The sequence below is a fragment of the Anser brachyrhynchus genome, assembly GCF_964034855.1.
Source record: "Anser brachyrhynchus genome assembly, chromosome: Z".
Taxonomy (NCBI): Eukaryota; Metazoa; Chordata; class Aves; order Anseriformes; family Anatidae; genus Anser; species Anser brachyrhynchus.
Window position 1 is genome coordinate 52,455,005 of NC_137697.1, and position 15,955 is coordinate 52,470,959.

At 37.2% G+C, this 15,955-nt stretch overlaps 1 protein-coding gene across 4 annotated transcripts in view; it reads right to left on the minus strand.

Annotated features, from left to right (window-relative positions):
• The window catches only part of APC (APC regulator of WNT signaling pathway), a 90,631-nt gene that overhangs the window by 54,074 nt on the left and 20,602 nt on the right, over nt 1-15,955 (minus strand). For all 4 annotated transcript variants that reach the window (XM_080573280.1, XM_080573278.1, XM_080573281.1 and 1 more), the window contains exon 2: nt 5,806-5,958. In XM_080573280.1, coding sequence (XP_080429406.1) covers nt 5,806-5,940 — 135 coding nt within the window. In that variant the 5' untranslated portion in view covers nt 5,941-5,958. The remainder of the gene's footprint in view (nt 1-5,805; nt 5,959-15,955) is intronic.

The window sequence follows — 15,955 nt, forward strand, 5'->3', positions numbered from 1 at the left end:
CTAAAATTTAAGATTCAAATACAAGCATTTCACAGTTACACTGCAGTTTGCTTACTACCCTTGCTTACTACCCTATTCACTAATAGGAATTCCAGATCAAATACATCTATTCTAATGTGTTTCTCTTCTGTGTACCGAATATTTTACTTTCATATCTTAACGTCATTCAGGTTTTTTTTATTGCTGTATGCCTTGCTGAAATACTCTACTCTGTGATGTCAGCTATAAATCTTTTTTCCAAAGATAAAAGAAAAAGGGAAAAAAGCAAGTTGAAGCAACAAACACTCTCCTTTTGGAAAGTGATGGGAAAGACCTGTTTATCTGACACAGTAGTAAAATATACAATTTCAGGTATTTTATAGTAAAAACCGCTGATAGGTTACTGAAGATGGGATTACAAATATGGGTATCCATTAATCGTATGTATCCACCGTTTACCTGACTAAACTTATGTCTAGGAAGATACACACCATGTATGCATACAACATGTGACAAAATTTGTAAGCAGTATGTTTCAGGGATTTCTGTCAGGCTTCAAATACGACAGGCTTCAAATTCTGATTTGCGAACACATGGATTATCATGATACATTGAAATGGATTCCTGTGCCAGAAACAGAAAAACTTCTTGGCATCTTCTGTGCTTTACAATGAGGATCATTAACACTGATGATCAGAGAGACAACTGATCAGAATAAAGCAGGTTCTCATGGTTAAGTATCAAGAAATAGTGGCTAAGCAGGAGATAGTCTGACCAGTAAATGAGGAAGGCAAGTTAAAAAAATATGCAATCACCCGTTTAGATAATCAGGAAAGCATTAGATAAAAGCCTCTTTCAAAATATGTAACTGCTTTCTCTTGGCAGACGCTTTGAACCAAACCTTAAAATGTGCATATGAGGAATAAAGGGTGCCAATAACATCTGAATTTTTATGTTTCTGCAAGAGTAAACTTTTCTAAAAAAGGATGTGATTCAATCACTGGTATTCTTGGTGTAAAAAAATCAGCATTATTTGTTGTTGCTGTTGTTTAAACTCTTAAGGCAAAAGCCCGCTTCCACACCTTGACAAAGAGTTCCTAAGCAAAAAGTGTAACAATGACAAAACACCGCCAGTGAGTCTGCCCCTGAAACATTCTGAACATCCATCTCCTGTTTTTATAAACAGACTCCAAGCTGGAAGCAGTGCATTTTTAAGATTCCATCTTTTTCATGAAACAACCAAGCTATTGTTACTGTTCTCTTAAGTTGCCATCTTGCTAGTGACTCTGCTATTCTTGCTAAGGATCTGTATGTTCATCTCTTTAAATAGTCACAGAAAGAATGATAGGAAGTTATATTTGCAGAGAAAATAAAAGGCAAGTTTTTTTTTTTATATATAAAAATCACACTCAGCTCTTTTAAGAAATAAGCTTTCCCATATTCTCACAAGTCCAGCATGACCACTACACATGGAACAGGCACCATGGCATCTTGTATAGCACACCACTGACCTTTAATTCAGCTAATTTAAAGTATTAATTAATCAACTGCACAAAGCATACACAAACCTAAAATAAATCTGGTAATATTATATTGTCTTGAAGCATCTTTTGCAGCTACTTTCAATTATCTAAACCTTGTACAAACATATTCAAAATCAAAATTCTCAAAATTTCAGCACTATTTTTTTTTGTTTAGTCAAAATCTGTTCCAATCCACCAATAAAAAGCATCGTAAGGTTTACTACCCTGCTAATTTACAGAAAAAAACACAAATACTTTCCATGTCAAAAATAAACCACTCTTTGGACCCACACTGAACATCACAGTAACTAGCTCTCTAGGAGTTCGTCTTTTAAATCTGAATTCTGTAAACAAACAATGAAAAATAAAAACAACAAAAACACACAGAAAATTATTACAACTAAAATATTTATATGAAGGTAATGATCTGCCAAAAAAACTCCAAAAAATAAATGTAAAAAATTTAAAAATATGAAAAGTGTGTTTTATGTACATGAAAAGAAAAAAAGATTCCATAGAACAGAAGTTTAACCATTGCTTTGTTTCTTTACCATGTAGATTCAGCTACTTAGAACACTTCTCAAAAAAATCATGATATCTGAATCTATTTTGTATTGATACATGTAGACAAAGTATAGAGGACATTAAGTGAGCTGGAAAATAATACGGAAAACAATTTTAAATTTGCTATATAAACACAAAAGGGAAGACATTTTGCTCACAGAGCAGTGCACGTAATAAAGCTGGCATCTTTCTTACACAAGACAACACAAAATTATTATTTTAGAATGAAATCCAACCAGAGACAGAGCAAGCATGGAAATCAAACATAACGGAAGTTATTCTTTTGCAAGCTTTTACGTATCTGAGATTAAATTAAAAGTAACCACTTTCACACAGAACTTATATGGGGAAAAATATTAATATGAATTCAGTATTATATGAAAAAATGTACCATCCTTAACAGCTGTTCTTCACATAAACCAGGTAGGACAGTCTTCACTCGCAATTTATGCCTTAAAAATTGAGGTCTTTTTCTGACAGAGTTGTACATTTACAGGCGAGTAGTAGTAGAGCTTGGACTATAACTCTGTGTACATGCTGGACTGCTTTTTGTCTCTTCAAGAATATTACAGGTTTTGAGCTCAAATTTGCTAGTCCATTTTTTCCTAAATTTGTCCACAGTCTGTGTTTTATGTGGTTATGCTTACTATCTACACCTACACACTTAAACATAAAAGAACAGTTTATGGTCCAACATCATTAATTCATTGACCATCAAACAGCATTATTTGTTTATTTAGAGAGAACATTTTATCACACAGAACTGCTGTATTTCATCTGACAGTAAGCGAACAGTAACGACAGAATTTCCCAAGTTAGTCATAATACTCTGAGGGATTTCTTTTGTTTGAACAGTTAATCTCTAAGACAACACAAAATAAAGAACAAAGTATACACTGTTTTATAAATCATTTTGGCACCCAGATAGCATTCATCTTTTTGTTTACCCCTCAAGTTCTTTTTTGGTCAGCAAAGAACAGTTTTCCCTTATAATTATGAAATTTAGCTTTAAAAATGAAGCATTCAGATGCAGACGTTGTTCTAATACAGGACAGATGCATTTATTGTAAACTACTGCTGAAAGATGAGCTCATGTTAAGCTTTTAATTCCAGTATGATTATCTTACATTTCTGAAATGGAGAGATTATAAAAATGAGGTATACTTGCACAACATTTTAACACTACTACTTTCAAAATCAATTTCTTTAAAGATATTGAATGTTGTCTTTAAAATGCTCCTCCCAATGATTGCCTTCCATGACTGATTAAAGAATATAAGGCAGAATAGGCAAACATACTAGCACAGTCTGAAGAAATACTACAAAATATTTCTACAGATCAAAATGAATGGTGTAACAACGACAACACTGCTGCACATAATGTCATGGAACCACAACTCATCTGCCCCACTACCACTCCCTTTATCCCTTTCATGTTTGGGACTGCACTTCGCAGGAGGAGTGGCTCTACAGCTCTACAGTGCTTATGTGCCATCCCAAAGGACTAGAGTTTGAAAGTATTTGGAGTTTAACTACTTATATGGTAGCCCAGAGGCTTTCTATCTACACTTCCCTGTTTCTTCTAATTACTTTTCTTGCAATTATCCCTAATCATGGCACTGGAACCATATAAACCATGAATAAAGCAGCTTCTTTCAGTGGTACAAAGCCACTATGTACTTTCTCTGAAAACGTACAATACTAAAATTGTCTCCCGACTGAACAGAATCCTGCAGGATCCCCATCAAACTTTTTCACCCACACGCTCCAGTACCTAAGATGATTCCCATAATATCCTTTACATTCAACATAAGGAAGACAAAGCAAGGTTTCAATCCTTTCCAAATATGTCTGAAACAAACAAGAGAAAGAAATGGCATCTTGCTTCGGGTCCAGAAGCAAACACTCATGAGGACCAGATATGCCCGGGATCTTCTGATAGAATATGGGGAAAAAAAAGTCAGATTAGTCTAAACAACCTCCTTCCTCCAAAATGAAAAGAAACCCTGAGCTTGACACTTGAGTTGGAGGTGTTTTAGGATAAATTCCTCATATCCAGTTTGTCATTTAAGGAGAGAAAATATGAGGTACCTACTTGGAATACAAGCATAAACACTTTTCTGTAGAGTGTGATAGAACCGCTTTCAGTTTGGTGATCCACGAGATTTTAAGTAAGGGAATAAGGCTGTCCCACATCCCGAATTAATGCCCTAGAGGCATTAATGCCTGTCTCTATGTCACTGGAAATTTATCTACACACACACACAAAAAGAGCTGTATGGGAACAAGCAAGGGAAAAAAGGTATTTTTGTTTTTGCCTTTTCAAAACTGTGAAGATCATTTATCCCATTCTTCACTCCCTGCAGTAAAGGAAATTTTAGACAGCAGTGACAGAGAGAGATGGGAAGTTACTGATAGCTTTGTTATAATATTATCTTAAGAAAAACAGTGTAAGTAACAGATCTAGCTTTCAGATAGAGAATTAAGCAAGCAAACAGTTCTTTTTCACAGTTGCTAATACCAAATACAGTTTCAGGTAGCCGGTGTGTTACAGACTATTACTTCATCTCAGTTTAGGTAGAAGAGAGATTTGCATTTTACCCTGCAACGTAAGGTTTAAATATAACCGAAAAAATTGTAGTTCTTTTTAAGTGTTGTAATTTCTAATGACAATGATTCAGAATTTAAAAAAATCCTTCTGACAGAGAATATAGGTCATTCCACATGCTGGAGGAAAGGAAAGTTCAATTAAAAGTATTTTTTTTTTTAATTGCTATAGTAATCAGATTACAGTATTAAAAAATAAAGATCAGCTAAAGGTAACAGTAAGTCAATGATACAAAGATGGGAATGCAAGGAGATAGACACTACTGTCCACAAATGTTGTTTAATATTTAGAGCTAGCCTATGCTATGCAGTAGCATTTGCAGAGATAACAGTATTAACTTTGGTACCAAAAGTGCTCTGGTTCTGCTGGCTGTTAGCAAAAAGAAGCAAGATTTGTCAGCTCAAGAAGGGCACCCTATTAATGCTGCTAGAATGTTTCTGAAGTTCTGCCTTCTTCAGGGTCATTGTCACACAGATGCAGCTGTTATATATCTTCCAGTTTATCAAAATCAGTCTAAAATCCATTTTCGCCTAGTGTTTTGTCCTGGATAGGTCACTCTGAAAGCCTACACCTAGACATAAGAAATTATTAGATAGATAGATGTGGATGAAATTATTGTATGAATTATTTGGATGAAATTATTGTATGAATTTAGGCCTTGGGAGAGGCTTCTGGTCTTATTTTAAAATGAACTTTTTTTTGGGGGATGCTATATATTGTAACTCTAATAAACCCCAAAATTATTAAACTTACCTTAAAACACTGATAGTCTCCAGCCTCTCCCATGACTTTCTGCTGGCAAGTACGGCAGTGGTAAAATGGTAATACTTAATTATGATACACCATGAAAAAAGCTAGAACGCTTGAAGGAGCTTCTAAAAACAGTTTTGAAATATTTTGATTTCCAAATTAAAAAAAAAACACAACAAAAAACAGTACATTTTATTAAGTAAATTTGATTAATTAAGTAAATTTGATTCCCTTACACGGCCTGTAAATGAAGTCTTATAGGAATCTTGAAGCACACTGAAATTGTTGAACTACCACCAGTCCATTGAAACACACACAATCAAACACAAAAGGCATCAACAGAAACAATAATTCACAAAGGATAGATAGCACTTGCAATACCTTCATGTTAGATGCCTCAGTTTCCAGTTTTGTTAGGTGATTTGAGTTGTCCTCTAGCTCCTGTCGAAGGTTGGAGTTCTCCATTTTTAATGCCTCAACTTGTTTTAACAACTGATCATAGGAAGCTGCTGCCATCCTGGGCTACCCTCAGCCCTAAAAAATAAGAGAAGATACTAAACACGAGCATTTTAACAAAGCAAACAAAAAACCCAGATTTATCTAACTGTAAAATTTTCTCGGTCCCACTTACCACTGAACTTTCTAAACATTTAATTTAAACCCATTAAACAAAACTGTCCGTGCCTAAAACGAATGCCAGTTCAAAGGCTTTTTCCAACGGGCTTCCCTTTGATACACATGATTAAGCTTATGAAGGTAGTTCACTAATGACTGCATTAGGTATAAGGGAAACCCAGAACACATGAAGGAAAATCACAGCATCATGTAATAACATTCCTTTTATTGGCACTTCAATTCTAGCAATAAAAAACTATAGAGATAATAGACCATATTTAATCATTTATGTATAATCAACTAGCACTGCCAAACATATCTAGAAGATGCCGCCTACCTACAGGTTTTATGAAACAAAAGGTGGTCAGTCCAGTGGCTCAAGATTCCTTAGAACAGACCAGATTAATGGAGATGTTGTGTGAAAAGAGAACTGTAAATACTGACAAATTTTAACAGAATAAAAGCATAAATGTGCTAGTAATGGAGTGTTTTGTTAAAAAAAAGAAAAAACAACTCCAAGCAATGAAGATTAAAGGAAATATTCATGCAATATAAACCCAAGAAGTGGTCATATTGCACAGCAGAAAAGTTACGGCAAGAGGTTAGGAAAGTTACGGCACAAACCATGCTGTTTTTACAGTGATTGTGCTAATAGGTCATACATGCCTTTTCAAAAGGCGTTATTCTGGTTAGTATCGTAACAGAGTCTTAAGTCAAAATTACTCAGCTGTTACAAAGGAGAAAAAAACTAAATGATAAAAATTCAAATTGTTTCCCACTTTTCAAATACCAAAAAAGTGAAGTTCTTCCCCTAACAAACAATATAACTAAACATGGCTAACCATGATCAAAGCTCTTTACAGCTAAAATGATCAATTTCTTATTCATCAGAATAACAAGAAGCCCACCACTTCATGTAAGTACAAGTTACCCTTCTAACATCATAGTGAGAATTTCCTAGGTACAGGATGTTAAACCCAAAAGAGAAAAACATAACTTCACAGGACAGGATTCCTTTTCATCGTTACTTCAATACTTTGGAAAACATGAAACAACTAAAACCTCCTATTCAGCAGTTTTTCTAAACTTCTGGAACATATTGCAAATACAGCTTGCAAGCTATCCTGAAAACTACACTAGCAAGCGAGCATTTTCTGTGTATACTCTCGTTAAGCCTTTGACATTCCTGCTTGTGTAACTCCTTATATAATCAAGTTTGCTCTTCCAGATAAATCTTAATTGAATTATCAAGTCAACTAAAAGGTAAGTAAAATTACCGTAAGAGGTTTCATTTAGTTCCCCAATATAAAATTTGAAAATTAATTTTTCTGAATTTAAACTGAATGAAATATAAGGAAGAATGTATACCATTGAAAACAGGAAAAATAACAAAAGCTGTAGTGTATTTGATATGACTAGCTTCTTTCTTTTTCAAGAAACAGATCTTCGTGTCCTAAACATCTGTCATCATTACAGAAAGGCCAAGGAAGAAGCCTACCATTTATGGAATTGTGATTTCCATGACACTATAAATAAGCTGAATTTTTTTTTTTTTTTTTTTTTTTACACAATTTGGTCATGCTTTAAGGGAGACCTGACTTTGAGAGAATTATTTCATGAATTCTGTGCTTTTACCACCAGTTTCACCTAAAAGGTGGAAAGCTGTTAAAGAGAGTTTTAATGAAAAAACAATGCCAGACTGCTTCTGTTCCACTTCATGGATGTATTTATTTAGTAACTACTATTTTTGCATTCTTATTAGTAAAACTAAAAGCTATAATTTATATTTCTTTTCAGAGCATAAAATGCAAGGACAATTCTGCACAAACCCGGGGAAAGGTAGATAGCTTGTAGATGTTTCCAATTCTAGTAGTTATAAAAATTAGCATTGTATTGTAACTGGGAGCCAGAGAACAGCAAGAAGCTCACTGCTGCTGGCTGGTAAGGCGCTGCAGGCCGCTGGCACAAATGTGAAATGCAGCAATGCCTGGCAGCTGCTCTGCACTACAGCGGCATTCACGTAACATTGCATGGTACTACAGGAATTTTAAAGAGAACCTCCCCTCCCCAAAAACAAAACAAAATCAAAAAAATCAACACAACATATGTTTTGGTAACATGACAAGGTTTTGGTCACAGAACAAGGCTTGGGGGAATACAGGGCTGAAGCCTGAATCCACTACCTGCATATCCCTGTGTTATTACTTGAAGCATTAGAGGAGAGGCGAAGGGCAGTACCTGGTGCTGGCACAGACACCACCACACAAGGGAAAGGCAGAGTTTCCACCTTGGTTCTGCAATCCCAGTGCCACACCACTCCAGCACTTGCTGCAGGGGTCCCTGCTACAAAAAACACCCTCCCTACACCACCCAAAAGGCTGCAACAGCATGGAAAGCTGGACCGAAAAACAGACTGCGGGCCATGTAGGCACTGCTTACAGTGACTCTTGACACTCCACTGGCTAAGGCACCTGGGCTTCCTTGGGGCACGCAGACATTTACTCACCTGTCCTGGTTCCACTTAGGACAGAGTTAATTTTTCCTCATAGTAGCTGGTAGGGTGCTATGTTTTGGATTAGGATGAGAAGAGCGCTGATAACATGCTGATGTTTTAATTGTTGCAGAGCAGTGTTTACACCAGGCCAAGGACTTTTCGGCTTCTCGCTCTGTCCTGCCAGCGAGCAGGCTAGGGGTGCAGCAGGAGCTGGGAGGGGACAGACCCAGGACAGCTGACCCAAACTGGCCAAAGGGGTATTCCATACCATCTGATGTCATGCTAAACAATATATAGGGGTGGCTGGCTGGGGTGGGGGGCCGGCTGCTCGGGGATAGGCTGGGCATCGGTCAGCGGGTGGTGAGCAATTGCATTGTGCATCACTTGTTTCTTACACATTATTATTATTAATACTATTATCATTATCACTATTATTATTATTGTTATTATTATATTCCTGTCTTAATAAACTGTCTTTATCTCAACTCACCGGCTTCACTTTCCCGTTTCTCTCCCCCATCCCAGAGAGGGAGGGGGGAGGGTGAGCGAACTGCTGTGTGGTGTTTAGCTGCCAGCCGGGTTAAACCACAACATCACCTCCCCACCCCTCCAAGGTATTTTTTTTTCCTGCCTGTAAAGGGCAGACTACCAAAATGTTTGAGGGGAACAGCAAACTACTTTTTAGAAGTAATACATCTGGCCTACTCTGACTGCACCAAAGCATTTGACACGGTGCCACATGTAAAATCAGATGACATTATGAGCAGAAAGATTGTATGCAGATAAGGAATAAGTCAAAGACAAGATGATACTGGGCAGCGCTCAAAGCCAAGCTGATGGGCTGGAGCCAGGTCACCAGTGAATTTCCACCAAAAGCAGTCTGTGACGGGTACTTGTAGATGTTTGGCTTTTAAACCTAGGCACCAGGAATGGCTGGGTGGCAGCAAACTTGCTGCCATGAATTCCAGAATCTTCATGAGGTCAGAGGGCTACATATAATACATAAAGAATGTGAGGACCTGTGCAGTATGAAGGGGGTGAAATTGTGAGCTGGAATCCTGTCACTTGGAAGCAAGCAGTGAGTGGGGAGCAGTCACGTGAACCTCGCAGCAGTCAGGTTACTGTATGCCAGAGCACTACCAACATGACCCTGACACCTGGAAAGCAATCATGACCCCTGGAGTTATCAGGCCATTTTACAAGGTACAGGTAAGAAAAGTGAATTCAACTGGGTGCAGAGAAAGATGCTAAATGATCAGGGGACTGCAGAGTCTCTCATGAGAAGAGACTTGATGGGCAAACCTTTCTTCTTCAGCAAGTACAGCTGTAATCACATGGCTACGCTTTATTATCAGGGAGGGGAAAACGCTCAAGGAGGAGAAAAATATTTATGTTAAAAAACAATACTGACACAGAAGAAACAGCTATAAATTGGTCATTAATCAACATAGACCGTGAGCTACCATTAGAAGTTGTAAATTCAGCAACATCTTTGCCTAGCTCACTGCACAGGAAGGAATGGTACTCAGCAATTCAGAAATCCAGTCTTGTATTCCTAAACTTTATCACAAAACACTATACTTTTATTCATCTCTCCTACGTACTGTACTTTTTTTTCCCCTGTATCTTCAATCCATCTGTATCTTTTTCTCCTACATTCATTCTTTCAGCACCTTTTGAAATAATGAAATGTGAAGACATTTCACCAAGGACTTCATTATTTCATTTTAAAATGGAGGAAACTGACAGGTAATGCATGACCACAAACACCCAGGCTTTCTGATGCTGAACACCAGACTTCTCTCAGGCAGACTGAAATCACAAGGCTCAGTGAGACACAAGCTGTCCCATGGACATTCAGTTAACACCCCAAAACTGAAGCCATTTAACAGTCATTCTGAACATTCACTTACACTGCCTCCTAAGAACATGGTATAAAGAAGGACACACCCCAAGATCTGCCTGTCTTCCAGAAATAGCTGTCTCCCACAGCCTCAAACTAGATGCATCACATCAGAGTTCAGCTGCAGATACCAGTTCTTGGATTTATGCTCCAAATAAATTGAGTACAAAAAAAAATTTAAAACACAAAATTGGTGGCAGCAGTAGAAATGAGCAGTATCACTTTACTCCATCCTAGTAATTTCTTAGTAATTGAAACACTTGCCATGAGGGAAGAACGAGAGCCCTCTGCAGAGAGGACTCACAGTCACATACGCTGTTTTTCATGGTAGAGACCACATTACCAGCACATGGTAAAGCATGAATGGTAAAGCTTGGCCCATCATCCTGAAGTTTGTCCATTGCACACATACACAGAAACACATTCAAGGCTCTTGGGGCCAGGATCAGAAGAACCAAGACTAAATGACTCTCTGCTCCACATACAAAGCCACCACCCTGTGAAGGGGAAGGGAGTGGGAAGAATTCTGCGCTCCAATGCCAGTTCCACACTTACTTTATTCATCCTAAAGGAAAATGCATGACACCTGGAGCATGACCCACCCTTGGGAAGTTCACTATTACGCTTCGGAGTCAAAGTCCCTTTTGCACTCTGTCTTCTTTGCAGAGGGGTCATGACTTGAATGGAATCATGGAGACACCCCTTTTTCTAGATTTACTCCAGGAAACAACCCTCCTGGGATACAGGAACTTTGATATTAACTCCCTTGATATAAGAAGCACCTAAAATCTAGGTCTCCTAGGCGCCTTACCCATATTCTCAGCTTCAAGAGGTTTCTTCTCCATCCCTTATCAAAGTAAGGTGAAATTATGACAACAAATTTCATGCTGTACTGAATCAGCAGTTCGCGTGAATATACACAAAGAAGAATTTCAAGCTAGATATAACTCTTTCACACTCTATAACCAAAATTAATGAGAAGCCTACATTTATGCAAATGTACTGTTAAGATTTAGATATGCATTTTCCCACATTAATAAAAACTGTACAAGTAACAGCTGCCCAGGAACTGGGAGTTTAGATATGCTCTTTTTAGTCTCAAATCCCAGGCAGGCAAAAAAAACAAAAACAAAACAATAACAACAGTATCTTCTCAGCACTTACAATTTCTTATTGATCAGAGCATTTCTTTTTTTCTTTGAAATTGATGAGCACATGTACTCAAGAGCCCTGAAGTTCTACTTAAGAACCCCAAGCTCAATAATTTGTGATACAATAATCAAATATTCTTACGAAAATATTTCAGACTCCCATTACTGTTTTTTAATCCATAAAAAAATGTAATTATTAGCATATCATAGTTTTTTATAAAACAACTTCTGTACAACAAATTTGTCTTAAGTCTTTTCAGAAGAGGCTAAAGAATAATCTGAAACATAAAACCCTACCATGAACATTTTCAACAACAGAGAACTTTTATTGCCTGTACGTAAGGCTAGGTAATATTTTTCCCTACAACCTATTTATTTCGATTAAAAATTTTTCAATAGAATTATTATTCTGGGACCTACGTGAGCTGCCTGAGGGTGATATATAGATACATATATACTTATATATAACTATTATTAACAGTTAAGTTGTGCAGCTACAAAAATCAGTGGCAAAAAACTAAACTATTTTCTTCAAAAAGGTCAATCAAACAACACTAATGTCAACCATGGCTCCAGGTAATTTGATTACAGATTACAAACTTTGTTGAAAGTAGCAAAAGAGATGTTTGTTCAACTCTCTAAAAAGCAAACAAAATTTAACGTTTTATTACCATCACTAATGTTTTATTACCACTGGTAAGCAGATGTGCTTCTGTACACTGTAATTGGAGATTTTTCAGAATGTAGTTTATCTTAAGGTAACAATTTGTAATCATTGCAACTAAAATTGATAAATATCTAGATTATAATTTAGTACAGTTGGAAAAGACTATCAACTTCGATCTCTTTCTATACCCACAAGCGTTACCCAGTTGTCCCGTGCTGAGCTCTGTATCTTGTCCTTACCATTCTTTACCATTCTGTCATTTTTCAGTCATTCATTCACAGCTGGCTACAGGTGGAATTGTTTCTTCGTGGGCTTATCACACCGAATTCAGGAAAAAAATTACAGTCATTTCTGCATATCTGAGATTTTTCCAATTAGTTTAGCTTAAACACACTTCAAAACACATTTTGCAAAGTGCCAAGTCTAAGGGTTCTGACTTGGAGGAGACTAGGGCTAACACTGGCATGGCTGTAAGGGTGCCAGCCCCAGCTGTCTGCCCTTCCCATCTCCACAAGGTTCCCACCCAAGGATGAGAGAAGGGCTCAGCTGCTCATGCAGCAGCTGCTAAACCACTGCAGATTACTGCCTGACTACCAAGGTAGTCTGAAATAGGTGTCGGTTTAATTTAATATGCTGGGCCATTAACCACAATGGTTCAGCAGCTGTTACACAACTCTTCCCGAAAGACTGGCAAGGCTGACAGACGGAAACAAAAATCCAGCACAGCTGTTCTAAGGTAAACCAGCCACCCTTACTAATCTCAGCCTTAGGTTTACCATTTTTATACAACTACATTTTTTAATATAAGCAAGTGAATAAAGCAATTTTTTGGCCATTCTTACTATGAACATATCAAGCCATGCTGATTTGCATTAATTCAATTTTTCTGTTGACTAAACCCTTCATTACGTTTTCCATTATTCTGTCTGAAGCTGGTCTTCAGGAAAATGGTTTATACGTAGTTATCTTTCTGCTAGTCCTTCTTTAACTCTGGCAAAGTACCAGCACTCTAGGTGCTGTGCTTAAGAATTTAATCAAAAATGACTATCACTAGGCCACAGATTGTCTTACCCAGTCCAGCTGGGGGCAAGTCTTCCAGACCTGGTAATTTAAAATGCTTATCTTTCATAGGTATTAACATTGTTCTTTTGTACTCACTGAAAAATACTGCATCGGCCTCAGGTCATAAGAGTCTTTTACCCTGATTCTTTCACACGCACAGAAATCAAACTTCTGCCTTCTCCAGCACCACGCTGATCAACTATACTATTTTTACCTTGTGGCAGACCTATGCTTTATTAAAATGCTCTTTTGGCCAGCACATTTCACTGTTTCTACCCCTACCTGCAGCAAAGAACAAACCCTAAATAAATCTTCCAGTCAGCAGCAGCCTGACAGGAGGGTATTGTGTTTGCTCTTTTATCATCTGCTCTAAGCGGGCAGGCAAACATAATGAGGAGACTGAAAAGACTCGATGGCTTTGGGTGTGGTTGAACAGAATTAAGAAAATACTCGGCAGAAAGTAAGAATTGCCATGAATGGAACAGCAGGTCTTGCACCTTCTGTTTTCATTCGTTCTGCATTTGCATGCTCAGGTCAGAGACATGCAGCAAAGAGTAGAAAAGAGTAGAAACTGTTCTTCACTTGTTCTTGAGCTTGCTTCGGCAGCAAGGACTTGGATATGAGAAAGTGGCCGCAAATAACGTAACTCTTTTTAACAAATTTCAAATAACTGAAATTGAGAACCAACAACAAATTATACCAAATGATAATCTCTAGAGTAGGTACTCTGAGTTCCTGTGTTTTTTTCTGGCCGTTGTAGAAGAAACAAGATCCAGATGAAAAGCGATTCTCAGTTATCCTAACACAATGTGTGAAATCCCTTGGAAAGTAAGCCATGCTCAACTTTCTCTTCCTAACCTCACCTGCACCAAGACGATTTTCTTCTTAGTTCTTCTATCTACATCTGCACACAGATTATCTTTGTGGGCAGTAGAACAAAACACTTAAGTGTTAGTATACCTGACCTTCTTAAATCCTTCTGACTGCGGGATAGGGTGAAGGTTTTTTTTGTTGTTGCTGTTGTTGTTTTTATTCTTCCCCAAATTAATATGCAATTTGGCAAGACGTATTGATCCACTGTCATATTTTCTGGACAATGTTCCTTAAGATCAATAACACAGGTAAGTATGCTACAAAATCTGTACTGCACCGCATCTTCAAATATAGCAGGAGCTTTATCATGCACAAAAGTCAACCTGCTACACCTTCAAATGCAGGTAGTACAGAATGCTGTACGTTTTGCCCTAGCAATGACAGTCTTCATAGCTCACGCTCTCAGCCTGTACTCACAAATGATCATAAGCAGATGCATCATCTGTTCTTCCTAATCAAAACAAAAACATAGCTTGGCTGATGAAGGTGCCAAAATAAGAAGTGATCCATGCTCTCTGCATTCTTCAAAAGACCATGAGGAAGGAGAGAAGGAAGATGGTGGTTTGATTGGAAACCATGATCTGCCTTCCTTGTTACAGGTCTAGTTTAATGGCAGTTGTGTGTGTGTTAAATAGAGATGACTTCACCTTTAGGATTTTACTAAAAAACACTAATAAAAAAATCATATTAGTACAACCAGAGGGAAATCCAGAAATCATATGTTTCAGGCTATAGACAGTCATGTTCAGCTTTCATTACATTCTCAAGACAAAAACCTCACTTATTCCTTTAGAATTCTGTGTTGGGAAGTTCCTTAGCTGGTTAGTCATGCTGCATTCAGAATACGACTGTGAAAATACAAAACATGATTTGCATTTAAATACTATATTGAACACAAAGCAGTCCAGACATCACTTGAATCATAACTTATATTGGACCAGGGATGATTCATGATCCTGAACACTCATTCTTCGGCATGATCATTTTTGCTATTCATGGTGAATTGCGTATGCTCTCACTGCATATGACTTGCTGCTGCTTAGTTTTCATTTCTCATCATCTTTTAAGGATCCAATTCCAGAAAGTTTAAGCCATCAGAAAGCCTGAGGCAGGTCCTTATTCTTTTTAATTTGTATTTTCAGTTAAAATAAATCAATAGTATGAAATAAATCAGCCTCAATTAAGAAAAAACAAAGATAATGAAAAAATATTATTTTAAATAGGTTATCAATCAGGGTCATCTTCAGGGTTCATTTTCAGCACTTTTTGAGAACAGAAGACTTTTTGTCTCACAGAAAATACATCAGCATGTGTCCACATGTCCTGTACGAATTTTGGAAAACAATCAGTGGAGACGTGCAGTGGTCTTCACCAAAAATAACTCAGTTACTGTGTATCACTAGCAGTATAGCCTGTTTTAAATAAGATTGTTATATTGATGCAAAAGTAATTAATAACATCTCATCAGCAAAAGCGTTTTACTAAGTTATGATAATACAGAAATCCAACATAAGAACTTGTAGACCAAAGGTAACCCAGTTTAGATATAAGCATTTCCAACATATGCTGCATACTATGGCAACATGCATCAGAACATGTATCATAACCCAGTATTTTGCACAAAAGTTTTGGCAAATATCATGATATGATCTGAAGGATGAACCTTATGAAAGTCTGCAGTCATGAATCATTTAAAATATACTTAAAAGTGATCTTTTATTCAAGCTGCCATTTTAAAGAGCATGACTACTCACAGGAAATACTGC